General features: G+C 50.9%; 1 protein-coding gene across 1 annotated transcript in view; it reads right to left on the bottom strand.

Annotated features, from left to right (window-relative positions):
- Nucleotides 1-7,419: 7,419 nt before the first annotated feature.
- Nucleotides 7,420-12,458, bottom strand: part of PKD1 (polycystin 1, transient receptor potential channel interacting) — a gene marked incomplete at its 5' end in the record, with an annotated part of 85,075 nt that continues 80,036 nt past the window's right edge. The window contains 4 exons of the mRNA XM_029283596.1: nucleotides 7,420-7,992; nucleotides 9,284-9,592; nucleotides 10,510-10,644; nucleotides 12,273-12,286. Coding sequence (XP_029139429.1) covers nucleotides 7,420-7,992; nucleotides 9,284-9,592; nucleotides 10,510-10,644; nucleotides 12,273-12,286 — 1,031 coding nt within the window. The remainder of the gene's footprint in view (nucleotides 7,993-9,283; nucleotides 9,593-10,509; nucleotides 10,645-12,272; nucleotides 12,287-12,458) is intronic.

Raw genomic sequence — 12,458 nt, 5'->3', positions numbered from 1 at the left:
TGGGGAGATTAGCTACTTCGGGAGAGGGCAGAAGCTGCTGCTAGGCCAGGGGTAGGCTACCTTGGCTCTTTCATGACTTCTATGCTGGCTCAGAAATTCTGGGAGTTGAAGTCCACGAGTCATAAAAGAGCCAAGGTTGCCTATCCTTGTGCTAGGCAAATGGGGGGGTGCAAACGGTCTCTGGGGAGGTGCAGCCCCTCCCTTGCCCTGCCCTCTCTGAGCTCTTCCCAGTGCTCTGCTTCATCCCCCCCCCTTCCCCCATAGGCAAAGCAGCCTGGTTTGGCTGTCTTTGTTCCTTGCCTTCTTGTGCTGCCACTTCCTGCATGTTCAACTTCAGCTTAAGTTGTTCCAGGTCCTGTGTGTGTGCGCACTCGCACCCTTGTTTGTGTTTCTGCGTTCTTGGCCTGTGAACCTCCATTGTGTATTAAAAGTTTTGCTATGGGGGATTTATTTTGTTCCTCTAAACAGCCCACCGGAACCAGTGACTCTGGGTGGCATGCATCATAAAGCATAAAAACAAATGGAAAACCATACAAAATAAATGTATGTGGTTGCCAAATAGAGCTATTGCCATGGATGTTAATATAGCCAAGGGGCCCTTAACACACCTGGGGGCCCGGGCACAGAACCAAATCCTCGCAGACTTCTGAAAGGGCTGGGCTCATTCTGATCTCTGAAGGGAGAATGTTCCAGAGGGCTTTGGCAGTTTCCTGGTCCCCACCAGCCAACATTCCTTGGGCGACGGCCCACAGCATCCCCATCCTGACAGACTGGATTGGAGTGGTGGAAAAAACAGAGAAGATGTTCCCTCAGGTAACCTGGCCCCAAGCCATGAATGCCTTTAAAGGTGTGGGATCCTTGGTGCTCTCTGAGCTTGGTTGTCTTTTTGGAGACGTTTCATTACCAACACAGGTAATATCATCAGTGCTTGTTTGGTAATAAAACATCTGCAGCTGCCATGCGACCACCTTCACAACTTCCCTCCAAAAGGAGATTTTGGAGTGGATGAAAGCAGTCCAGACTTGTTGGGCCGAGTGATGGCCCCTTCAGAAGAGACACATCAGTGCCTCCTTCAGAACGATGGAATCACCCCCTCCCTCTAGGAATTATTAGTCATAACCCAGACCTGATCATGCACCCCCTCCTGGGCAACCTTACGCAGCCAGGAGGGACATGTATCTAACGGGTAGTCGAAGTAGCAGTTGCAAGAGCCCTGTCCACTTCCTCAGGGTTCCTCAAGATCACTTTGGTAGACAGGGATCTAGTGTCAGACCCAAACTCCAATAACACAGTGTGATCCAGTTTAGATCTTTATTTGCTTTTATACCTGAAGGACAGACTCTTGCCAAGCTAAAGGTCTAATCTTCTAGTCCAGGGTCTCCAAACTTGGCAACTTTAAGACTTGTGGATGATGCATGGCTGGCTGAGGAGTTCTGAGTTGAAGTCCACGAGTTTTAAAGTTGCCAAGTTTGGAAAGAACTCTTCTAACCTAACAGACAAATCCCAAGAGATTCTAGGGTATGACTGCCTGAAACCTTTTCCTCCCCTCACCATCTGGTTCAGGACTCTTGTCCTTGGCCCTCTCTGGACTCTGCTGCCTCCTCCTTGGGCAGTGCTGTGCTACTGCGCACATTCCTTCCTCCCCCTTCTTCAGCTGCACATGCTGCCACATCTACTTCAATGAGTGTGTGATCTGGAAGAAGCACTTTGGACCTTGTGCTGCTCTTCTGTAGCTGTCTGGAGCCCTTGTGGGCGATCCCAGTCCCTTCCTGGTCTGGAGAGGAATTGCGAAGAGTCGGTCCATTCATGGGCTCCTCATTTTGCTCCGGTCATCGGCTCTGCTCTCAGCACAGCCGTCTTCAGTTCTCCTTAGTTGCCTGGAAGTCTTCTCAACTAACCTGGAGGATGTCACGGGGCAGCATCTCCCTGTGACCGTTTGAAGTTACAACAGCACTGAAAAAGTGATGTATGACCCAGAGTCCTGTGATTCACACTTGGACGCTTGGCAACTGGTTCATATTTATGACAAATTCTCATTAAGCAACATAAATTCTAGGCACAATTGTGGTCATAAGTTGAGGACTACCTATACAGGAGTCAGGAAACAGCCGAATAAGTATTGTTACTTACCTGTTGTCCTACCTACCCTTTTTACAATACAGGCCCATGCACAAACACATTTAAGTTTTGAAGGTTGAAAAGGAGTTCGTGCTGGATCTAAAACGGGTTGAAAGATGACTTAGCACCCCAAGGGGGAAGATGCTTCAGCCGTTCCCAGTGGGCAAATGCCAGAGAACTTCCTACTGTTAGAGGAGATTCTTAATGCACTTCCTAAACCATGTAATTGTTTTCAACCAGGGAGGGGAGTAAATATAGGAATCCTTCCTTTTTTAAAAAAAAGTTTTCTCTTTTGGGAGACAGGAGAGAAGGCATCTAGGCTGCCAAAATAATTAGTCCAATTTTTATTCCTGAGCAGGAATAAATTGGAAGGTTGGGGAGAATTTGCAGCCTTTGGATCCCAACCTCTCCTCTGGTGAGCTCACCTTTCTTTTTGCAGCCTTCCAGCATCAGAAAGAGGCAGTTAGACTGGAGAAGAAACAATAAGGAAATTGTATCCCAAAGGTGCTTTTTCAAAAGGCAACTGGACTTTGTTTTTTCCTTGAAGAAGTTTTGCTTCTCATCTAAGAAGCTTCTTCAAAAATAACCCCCCCCAAAAAAACAACGAAGTCCAGTTGCCTTTTGAAAAAGCATTTTTGAGGCAACCATGACCTGGATGATTGAGAATCTCCAGAGACACTCGGCTTCATGACTTCACTTAATAACTGTCTATGGAGATTCCCAATCATCCAGGTCATGGTTGTCCCAAAGGTGCTTTTCAAAAGGCAACTGGACTTTCTTTTTTCCTTGAAAATGTTTTACTTTCCACCCAAGAAGCTTCTTCAGTTCTGGATGAGAAGCAAAACGTTTTCAAGGAAAAAAGTAAAGTCCAGTTGCCTCTTGAAAAGCATCTTTGGGTCATTAAGTCGAGGACTACCTGTAGCTTTGATGTATTGGAGAGGTTTAGTTGGTTTGTGTACTATCCTGATGCTGTGTGGTTGTAGTAGTGTGGATTGTTGCAGATAGGTTTTTCATTTAACATGAAAACGCACATACTGGACCCATAATTTGGTTGTTCATGTGGAGACTGCTATAGTTTCTAGAGGCTGCATTACGGTCTCCACCATGAGTCTTGAGAGTAGGCATCCCATGGATGCTCCTCTAACTTCTTCTATTGCAATTCTTTGGGTTTTTGTATGGATTGTGTTCTGTCTATGATACCTGTGGTTTGGCCTTTGTTTTGGGGTGGGGTGGGGATATTTGGGCTCTAATTTAGGTTAATTTTAATTAATTTTTAATTAATTAAAATTGACTTTGGGGTGAACAACAGTGGTGGAGCTTTTGGAACATAAAGGAGCTCACTGGTTGATGAGATATACCAGTGGTGGCGAACCTATGGCACGGGTGCCAGAAGCGGCACTCAGAGCCCTCTCTGTGGGCGCGCGTGCTGTCGCCCCAGTCCTAGGCCTTTAGCTGGGTTTTATAAAACCTTTTCGCTTTAGGCCTCCGCCACCGTGTGCAAAAAAAAAAGGTCCAATCAATCAGTCAATTTCAACTTCTCGCGGGGAAAAAAAAAGATCTTGCAAAGTTGGAATTGATTGAACTTTTTAGTCCCACCCAGTCTGCTGTTACCACCGCAGCCACGCCCAGCCAATGGGCCACACCCACCCGGCACCTGGCGATGCATAAGTGGGTTTTGGGTTGCAGTTTGGGCACTCGGTCTCTAAAAGGTTCGCCATCGCTGAGATATACTGTAGAACAGAGGTCACCAACCTTTCTTGGCAGACTGGAGGGAAAGGGAGGGGTAACGCGCATGAACGTACGCAACACAAACAGACCCACATGATACTAGCCCTACTTCGTTCTTGCATGGCGTGGTGCCCTGTTTTCGCGGCCCCAGGCACAATGTCCTGTTTTCACACCCTGTGGCGCAGCGTCCTGTTTTTGCGCTCCACTGCGCTAGTGCGAGTGGGGGGGGTGTGCATGCACACATGTGCGCACTGGCCAGCCTGTCCCACGGCCTGATGGCCAGTAGGCCATGGCCCGGTAGTGGGCCGTGGCCCACAGGTTGGGGAGCCCTGCTGTAGAACATAGAATAATAGAGCCCCCCTCCCAGTTTCTCACGTGGCCCCAGCTTGGTTTAAAAAGACAGAGAGAGACCTTCACGGAGCAGTCCATTGTCTTTTAATATGACCTTGTCAAGCTAATTCACCGGTATAAAAGAAAATACTTTCTCTGCAAATTTAGCACAAAGCACCCTCGCTTCTTACATTCTCCCTACTCAGAAACCCTTTTCAAGCTGTTGGGTAAACTGCGTTGCTGGGTAGAATTTCAGACATGAATAAATAGGAAACTGGCCGCAGAGGCCCAAACATACATTCAATGTTTTTTTTGGCGGGGGGCGGCGGGCGATGTGGCTTCGTGGATGTTGTCGAAGGGTGTCCGTGCGGTGAATTTGCTGCTATTCTTGCAGCTCTTGTTGCAGCCAAACACGAGAGGCCTCTCCTCACCATCCTCCTCACCTCCTGGTTCCTGCTCCTGCCTTGACTTGTCCCACCCTCTGCAATTTCCCAACATTCTAAAAAACCCACCAGAACTTTTAACGACCAACACAAGTGTAAAGCCCCCTTCCTCGGGCTCAAGCTGTCCCTCCTCCATTTACTGGCCTGCTTTTTCGGCTCTGCTCTTTAAAGGACGCCAACCTCAAACCAGACGTTGTTTAAAGAAGTCAGTGTCCCATTTCCTTCAGCTTTGGGCTGGCACTGGTCAATGGCTGCCCCACGGTGCCCACTCCCCGGTTTTAGATGCTTCATTTCCAGCTGGCAAGAAGGGAAGGAGGGATGCCAGCTGGACCTCGGGAGGAGGATGGCCGGCAGTTGGCCCTGAACGGTTTCCCTACTGGACAATGGCTAAGACTGAGAACTTTGGCCCAAGAAGTCATCTAAGCAAAACACATTCTGATTCTTTCCCTCCCCCCCCCCCAACTTCTTCACTATCTCTTTACCAACCAACCATCTTTCCTGTTTCCATCAAAGAAGGTAAGAAATTTCCATTCTACTAGTCTGGAATAGGATAAAATATGACATTTGACAATAGCACCCTCATAAATAATGATATTCAAAACAAGTACAGGGTCAGAAACGGTGGTTACAGCAGCTATTAAAAAGAAATAGCATCTCCTTCCAACTCCTGGGTACCGAAGGCAGCCTAAGCTGTGAGGTTTGGGGAAAGCGGTTGGGGGGGGGGGCGCTGGGACGGGGGGGTTCCTGTTGCGCGAGCATTGAGCATTGTCTCACAGGGATTGCAGTGGATGCCCTGCCAGGAAGTCCTGCCTCCTGCCCAAACATCTCCAAATTTCCTCTGGCAAGCCCCGCACATTGCTTTGCCCCCTCCCCCCAGCAACGTTTAAGCAAGGCTTTCGATGCCACTTTTTTTTTTTTTAAATAACTACCATCTACATGTGTGAGCATAATACCACTGCTATAAAAACAGCCAACATACAAAAATATACATTTTTTCCTCCTGTAAAAATCCCATATAAATTACTTATAATACACATAACATTAAACTGGCCACTGGAATATGATGGGATTTGTCACGAGAAAGGAAAAAGACGGGTGCCTGCACGGACCGGCCGTAGCATTCCATGGAAGGGATTCCCCGAATGAAAGCAAAGGGGTCGGGTGGAGGTGGCTACCTGGGGTCATCTCCGGCCTCCCCCCCTCTCGCAATCCTGGTCCTTGTGGGACTCGGAAGAGAGCAGGGTGGCCAGGCACATTCAGGGCCCGGCCTGCAATGGTCACCTGGCCATCACAGTGGCTGAGCTCTGATTTGGGAGCTAGAATAGACAGACAATGAGTTGGTGGGTTCGTTCTCCGCCACTCTTCATCCGCAAGCAACAGTTTGTGTGCACCAGGAACACAAACACATCGCTTAGACCAGGGGCAGGGAACGAGGGCCCTTTTAGGACTACTGGTGGACTTCAACTCCAGCCATGCTGGTTCAGGAATTCTGGGAGTTGGAAATCCACCAGTCCTAAAGGGGCCCTCGTTCCCCACCTCTGACTTAGATGGTCATCCTCTTCCATTCAAATTGGAGCCATTCCAGTATTTCCAGGCTGCCACCTCACTCGGGGTCTGGGGGTCACTCCCAAGACATGGGAACAAGTGGCCCATCTATGGTCATAGTCCAGTGGCCTGTTTCAAATTATGATCTACAAGAAACAAAAAAATACTGCTTCCATGATATATTATCCTGCTCTTTAAAAGTTGCATGTGTCATTGGTAGCTAAGGCAAGCATAGATTAAAGTGCTGGCAGTAAATACAACTAGTAAACCATATGAATGAATGAATATATAAATATATTCATATATTCATTCATGCATACTCAAACATACATTCACACAAACAAACCCTATAAAAATAAACCATCATGTTCCTCAACAATACAATTACGCAATCAACGTAATACACACAACCCCACCTTAATGGAGAACGGCCGCGGGAACGAAACCTGGTGAAACCGGCTCCCAGGTCCTCTCCACGCAGCAAGCCCCCACTCCACCCCCCCCTTTCAAACCTGCTTAGTTTTTAGACCCATTAAATGGTTTTTGCCATCTTCAAGACTGGCAGAGGAGAGGCTTCAACTGCACACTGGTCAAAAAAATTTTTTTGAAATCTCAGTCTGACACTCTCCTTGGATTGATATATATATATATGTAGTGTATATTCCATTCTGCTGGATTTGTCCTTTCCGCCCCACATTCTGTTTGCAAAGTCCAGTTTCTCCACACAATCTGCCAATGTCTCCAACTCCACTCAGGGATAACAGTCCTTCCACTCCAGGCTCAGCCTGGCCATTGCTCCACCAGGGTTTTTCATCTCTTCCCTTGAGCAGACTTACAAAAAGAGAACAGGTTCCATTAAAAACACACATGCTCTCTCTCTCTCTCTCTCTCACACACACACACACGCACAAACCTGGTTTTGTTTGCTGTAAAGCTTCTGTGAAAAATAACACTTTTGTTTTGTTCTTGCCCTCCGAGAGTCCTTGCTTCTCCCTGAAGGGGGTTCACACCACAAATGACTTGGCCTTTCCTGGCTCCCCCCCCCCCCCATGCATGGAAACCAGGTGAGAGCTGTTCGGCCTCTGCAGAAGCCAAGAGTCAGGAAGGGCTGTGTGTCACCTGGCAGCATCGTGGGCGGCTGTGGCTCTGAGTGCCGGTTGGTGCCCCTGCGGCTTCCAGAGCCGACCTGCAGCCCCCACCAGAAGGGACCAGGGAGACGGCGCCTGAGGCCGGAGTAGAAGCATCTCCCTTTGCTTTACTTGCCGGTGGGGTGGACTCGGTTGTTGGCCCATAGAGGCTTCTTCCTTTTGGCTGCTGCTACCGGCGTCTTCTGCGGTGTCAGCTGAGCGCCTGGGCCGCTGTGGATGACCCGGAAGGCCGCAGGGCTGCTCAGGGGCCGGGAGGGCAGGACAGGCTGGCTGCTGGGGCCCGGCTCGGAAGACAGGCAGGCGGGGGCAGTGCGGATGGGGTGGGAAAGGTTGGCTGGCCGCTCGGCCCTCAGCCTGCCCCTCCGCCAGGCCTGCCGGTTCCGGCTGCTCTCCAGCTGGCACTCCAAGCCGTACACCTCCTCGGCCGCCCCGTTCACCCGGTCGAAGTGGGCGAGCAGCGTCTGCAAGAGGGAGAGGAGCTGCTGGATCTCCACATCGAGTTCCACACTCTCGCCGGTGCTGGTGGTGAGGCTGAGTCCGTCCAGCTGGCTGGAGGAAGTGGAGGCCCGGGAGCTCTCGGAGGCGGCGCTGGGGGTGGCTCCTTGCAATGACCGGGAGTCCTGGCTGGAGGAGCGGGAGGGCAGCGGCTCCATCCCTTCGAAGCGGACCTTGTGGCGGAACTGCGGGAAGAGAAGCATCTCAAGCAGTGGGACCTGGGCCAGCCTCCCCGAGGGCCCTGGAGACCGAACGGGACTCCTAGGGACCCTCCGTCTGCTTTGCCCCAACAGCAAAACTACGCGAGCCACAATGGTGCTGGCACCGGAGGAGAACTGCAGCCCCACACAGGGAAGCCGAAGCAGGTGCTTAAAAGTCAAGCTTAGAAAAATCCCCCGCCTCCCACTTATCTACTCGCTCTTCTTTTGCCCCTTTTGGAGTCTCTGCCTTCAGCTGCCAGCCCTGCAGCCTCCACTGGGCATCTGCCTTCAGTCTGACCCTGGGCAGGAAGGGAGCAGACCGGAAACCATGAGGTCAAGGCTGAGGTCAAGGCTGCCCTGGGCAGGCCGGCCCCTCCTCGGCCCCTCCTCAAAGGCAAGATGCGCCTGCCCAGGCATGGGGCCTCCACTGGAGGGCAAAACTGAGTGGGGAAGGGTCCTCTTTTCTTTCCCATGGAGAGGAGGCAGGGAGGGGAGCAAGGCTCTGGAAGGGAGGACCCTGCCTGATGGACCAGGGTTGAAGTGCCTTTCATTTGTTTACCAAAACATAGTTTAAAATGCCTTCTGGTCCCAAGGCAGATTTTACAGCTATGTATAAACCCATCCGTGCCATTGAATTTAAATCAAAACCAATAAAACAAAATCTTAAGTCACTCCAAAACTGCATAAAAATAAGTCCACTTAGCAACAAAAAAATATTTTTGGCAGCCTTAAATGCCTCAGCTGCTTCCTAAAATCCTCCTGATCTTAGTGCAAGGTCACAGGGGGGGTCAAATTCAACAATTTGAGCCCTGTCACTGAGGGAAAGCCCAGTCAGGTGGGGAGATCCAGGGTGATGGAAAAAGTCAAGATGGCCACCGTGAGGGCTTGATGGAAGCCCTGTCCCTTTGGCGTGCCTCGCACATGCCAGATCCATAAAAAGGGTGGGGGCTTCACTAGTTTGGTTGGACCACCCTGTGATCACAGCCTCCTGTCCCTGCAGGTGCAGGACCCCAGGTGCCATCCTGGATGCCACATCAGTCGACAGTCGCCTTGCTAAAAGCAGCAACGAGGGAACCACACCTCCGCAGCTAGGAAAGGCCTCTGTCATGCCACTCGCGCAATTTGGGCCGGCGCTGAACTGCTGTCGCCCCAGAGACGGGGCTCCTCCTTGGAGAAAGCAGCCCAAAGACCCGAGTCTCGTCTGAGGGGAGGAACCCCTTTCCCTCCTGAGCTGGGTTTGGCCTGCCAGACTAGCCAGGCCTGGCCACTCCCTCACCTCCTTGGCTTTGCTGAAGCCCATCCACATCTTGAGCCTCCGAAGGAAAAGCTCCACCATTTCGTAGTCCTGGGACTCGAAGGCCGGCCTGTACATCTCGAAGCGCGTCTCGCGGTAACGATGGATGAGCACGGCGGGGAAGAGCCGCGAAAGGCACCACAGCTGCAACATCACGTAGCTGGCCCAGATGAGGTGGGGAAGCCCCGCGGGTCCCGGCAGGTGGAGGCTCCTGCCCCCATGTAGACCGGTGAGGAACAGCTGGAGCCCCCGGCCAAAGCTGGAGAAGCCCTCGGAGGTGGAGGAGAAGAGCTGTGCAGGCACAGAGGGAGGCCGGGTGAGCGGCTGGGCAGGAGGGTCCCTCCGGGAAGGCAGCCTGGAGCTCAGGAGTCTCCTTCCCTGCGTTGCTGACACCCAGATGGCCTCACTGGGGCTGGTTTGCTGATTCCCAGCCTCCTCACCGCCCAGGACATCCCCGGGCCTGGAACCCTGTTTTTTCAACTCAGAACGGACAGAGAAGTCCAGCACTTGCGGCTGGTGTTCACCCCTCCCCCCTCCCTCCCTCCCCCCACCTGACCCCAATATTCCAAGTATGTCTGTATTTGTTCAATGGTTAGGAAAACCTCCTGAGAAGAAGAGAGCAGGGACGGATGATTGAAAAAGAGGCAGACAAACGTCCTAGATGTGTGGCTCCACTGCTTCACAATGATACACCATAGAGTTGAGCCCAAGGCACCTCCACAAAGAAGGTGCACACCTTCTCAGGAGCCAAGGGGAGACAAGAAGTGGCGCTTATCAGAACACTTCTCTGGTTTCAGGTGAGAACAAAATGCTGAAACTGAGTCCAGGAGCCTGGGGGAGGGATCACCACCCGCCCTGGAAACACAGTCCCAACCGATGCCGAGGTTTCTGCCTGCAGAATGGGGCTGATACTAGTCAAGGAGGAAAACCACCTCTCTTTTGGTAAAGCGAGGCTGAAGAAACCATGTTTAGAAAAGTGACTGTGCTGATCCCCTCCGGTTGGTCAGAGGACAAGGCATTTTGCTAAGGGTGGTTAAAAAAAAATGTGGCTGGAAAGACTGGCATGGGTCGAGGACCAAACCAGGGGAAGGGGCTCCCCACAGGGCAGGTTAGAGGAAGGGGGCCAGTTCTCCTCTCCCTCCAGGTGCAGAGCAGAGGCATCTGACGCTTTGGTGGGACAATGTCCCCTTAGTCCACCCCTCCCTTACCAGGTAGCCAAGCTGTGTGTAAGCCAACGTCAGGATCACAAAGGCCAAACCGGTGCCCAGCAGCTCCCTGGCCGATTTCTGCAAAGCTTTGCCGAAGGTCGACCACTGTCGGATGAAGCGCAGCTGCTGGGAAGCCTTTGGGAAGGAGAGAGAGGGAGGTTGGCTCAGCAAGGCCTGGCTTGGCCTAAGTGGGGATCAGTTGGGGCAACCTCTGCTGTCTAAGGCCAGGGCCAGAAGCCCTTCTCGGTATAGGAGAGGGATTGGAGAGTCCTGCTCCAGTGTCGCTTCTGCCTCAATCGATCAAGGCTGCCCCTAATCCACACCCTCAATCGTTTTAGCTGCAGACAGAGTGGTTTAACATAGAATAGCATAGACTAGTAGAGCTGGAAGGGACCTTGGAGGTCTTCTCGTCCAGCCCCCGCTTAAGCAGGAGAACCTATACCATCTCAGACAAGTGACTGTCTAGCCTCTTCTTAAAAATCTCCAGTGATGGAGCACCCACAATTTCTGAAGGCAAGCTGTTCCACTGGTTAATTGTCCTCACTGTTAGGAAGTTTCTCCTTAATTCCAGGTTGCTTCTCTCTTTGATCAGTTTCCAACCATTGTTTCTCGTCCTGCCCTCTGGTGCTTTGGTGAATAACGTGACCCCCCTCTGCCTTGATGCAGCCCCTCAAATACTGTAATACTGCTATCATGTCTCCCCTGTTTCTTCTTTTCTTTAGACTAGCCAAACCCAAGTCCTGCAGCCGTTCTTCGTATGTTTTAGTCTCCAGGCCTTGGATCATCTTAGTTGCTCTTCTCTGCCCTCCCTTCCAGAGTCTCAGTGAGATTGTTTGCTTATTGTTTTTGTGCCATCCTTTTAAACTACATTTTATAACTAGCGGTGGAAAACTCTTATACAAATACAGGAGCATCTGCAAGATGGGTCAAAATCTGCAGTGTATATCACAATCCTTTTGTATGTACACATCTAAACACACAGAGAGTCCTCAACTTCCGGTTCATTTAGTGATGGTTCGAAGTTGCAACGGCACTGAAAAAAGTGACTTATGACCATTTTTCACACTTATGACCATTGCAGCCTCCCCAGGGTCACATGATTTACATTCGGATGCTTAGCAACTGACTCGTATTTATGACGGTCGCCATGTCCCGGGGTCACGTGATCCCCTTATGCGACCTTCTGACAAGCAAAGTCAATGGGGAAGCCAGGTCCACTTAACAACTGCAGTGAGTCACTTAACATCGATGGCAAGAAAGGTCGTAAAATGGAGCAAAATTCACTTAACAAATTTCTTACCTAGAACATACACTTTGGGCTCAATTGTGGTTGTAAGTTGAGGACTACCTGTATGCAAAAGGGGCGGGGCTTGGATTGCAATGCCCTACCCACACTTTTGTAGATTCTGACCATTTCTTTGACCTTCCCCCTTGCAGAGTTCCCTGCACACATAGATATGCAAGGATATTTCCTTCCCGTTGCTGATTAGAACATGGAATAACAATGTCGGAAGGGACCTTGGAGATTAGCAGGAGCTCCGCTGCATAATCTGATGCTCTATTCTGGAAAGACAGAGCGTTGGGGAACTTAAAAAATGCTGCCAAATGGCCAGTGAGGAGGAGAAAGAAAATGTGCAGGAAAGTCTGATGCTGCTGCCGACTGCTTCTCTCCCATGGACAGCATGGAGACTGGAAAGAGGGCAGAGAAGTGCAACAAGGATGATTGGGGGACTGGAGGCTAAAACATACGAAGAACGGTTGCAGGAACTGGGCACGGCTGGTCTAGTGAAAAGAAGGACCAGGGGGGACATGATAGCAGTCTTCCAGTATTTGAGGGGCTGCCACAAAGAAGAGGGAAGTCAACCTATTTTCCAAAGCACCAGAAGGCAAAACAGGAAACAATGGATGGAAACTGATCAAGGAGAGAAGCAACCTGGAACACTAAGGAG

Source organism: Protobothrops mucrosquamatus, unplaced genomic scaffold (genome assembly GCF_001527695.2).
Source record: "Protobothrops mucrosquamatus isolate PMUCROS unplaced genomic scaffold, P.Mucros_1.0 scaffold148, whole genome shotgun sequence".
NCBI classification, from domain to species: Eukaryota; Metazoa; Chordata; class Lepidosauria; order Squamata; family Viperidae; genus Protobothrops; species Protobothrops mucrosquamatus.
This window is presented reverse-complemented; position numbering and strand designations above follow the sequence as displayed.